At 28.1% G+C, this 1,286-nt stretch overlaps 1 protein-coding gene across 1 annotated transcript in view; it reads left to right on the top strand.

Annotated features, from left to right (window-relative positions):
• Nucleotides 1-1,203: 1,203 nt before the first annotated feature.
• EMWEY_00015150 (hypothetical protein, conserved) overlaps nucleotides 1,204-1,286 on the top strand; it is a gene marked incomplete at both ends in the record, with an annotated part of 1,002 nt that continues 919 nt past the window's right edge. Inside the window, one exon of the mRNA XM_013477339.1 lies at nucleotides 1,204-1,246. Coding sequence (XP_013332793.1) covers nucleotides 1,204-1,246 — 43 coding nt within the window. The remainder of the gene's footprint in view (nucleotides 1,247-1,286) is intronic.

Here is a 1,286-nt window from a genome sequence, read left to right as displayed (position 1 = left end):
TATATATATATTTATATATATATATGTATATATGTGTATACATATATACATATACTTATATACATGTATATATGTATATATGTGTATACACATACATATACATATATATACATGTATATGTATGTTTATTTGTGTATATATATGTATATATGTGTATACACATACATATACATATATACATGTATATGTATATGTATGTTTATTTGTGTATATATATATGTATACGGATCCTTTGTGTGTATAGATGTGTCTATATAGATCTAAATTATATTTCTGCATGCAAACATAAAAAATATAAATAAATATAAACAAACATATATATAAATATAAATATAAATATAATTATTTATAATAAATAAATAAAGTAAATAAAAAGAGTAAATAATATCTTCTCTTTTCTTCTTATTAGTCAGCAACGGTAGGCCGGCGGTTATCTATGTGTTCTTAGGTATATATTACCATAAAAGTACTATTTAAGGGTATTTAAATAAATAAAAAGAATAAACTAAATGAAGATAAATAAATATATATAAATATAAATAAAAAAGGGAATAAAAAAGGAAGAAAAAGGAAGAAAACGAAGGTTTCTCCGGCCTGTTGTATCGGAGTGTTGACCTTCTTCTATAGATAAAAAGAGGAAATTGGGGTGTATTTACGGTCTATTTATAGATATATTTATATATTTATTAATAATTTAAAATATAAAATATAAATAAAAGAGAATAATTCTTTTTTCTTCCCTTTTTATGATAAAAAAGAAGATAAAAAATCTTTTTTTTCTGTAGCTGGACATGGACCGGCCAGCTGCGTATACACCCCAATGGTCTCGGGTGTATCTGGAGGTCTAAAGACGCATTTAATTGTTTATTTCTTTTTATTTTTATTAAATATATAAATATATATAGTAAAAATATATAATAAAATAATATAATTAACTAAAATAAGTAAAGAAGGACAGGCAGACACGGACAAAACAGCTAGCAGCGACAGCAGCAGCAGCAGCAGCAGCAGCGGCGGCAGCAGCACGGCGAACTCGCCCTCCTTTGCTGTTGGTTGAGTCGACAGCGGCGGGGTGTATGTGCAGCTTTTTGCTGCTGCGCATGGATGTTTTAATATAATTAAATTATATTTATTTAATAAAATAAAAAAAGTATAAAAGGGAAGAAAAAGGAGGGAAAAGGAAGAAAAAGAAGAAAGAAGAAGATGAGGACCTCAAGATACAGAAGGAGCTCTTCTTCGTCGAGCTGTATAACTGCAGCAGCAGCAACAACTGCAGCAGCAGCACG

This window comes from Eimeria maxima, genomic scaffold, assembly GCF_000499605.1.
Source record: "Eimeria maxima Weybridge genomic scaffold, Emw_scaff119, whole genome shotgun sequence".
Classification (NCBI taxonomy): Eukaryota; Apicomplexa; class Conoidasida; order Eucoccidiorida; family Eimeriidae; genus Eimeria; species Eimeria maxima.
Note: the sequence above shows the minus strand (reverse complement) of the source record. Positions and strands in the feature narration are given on the sequence as shown.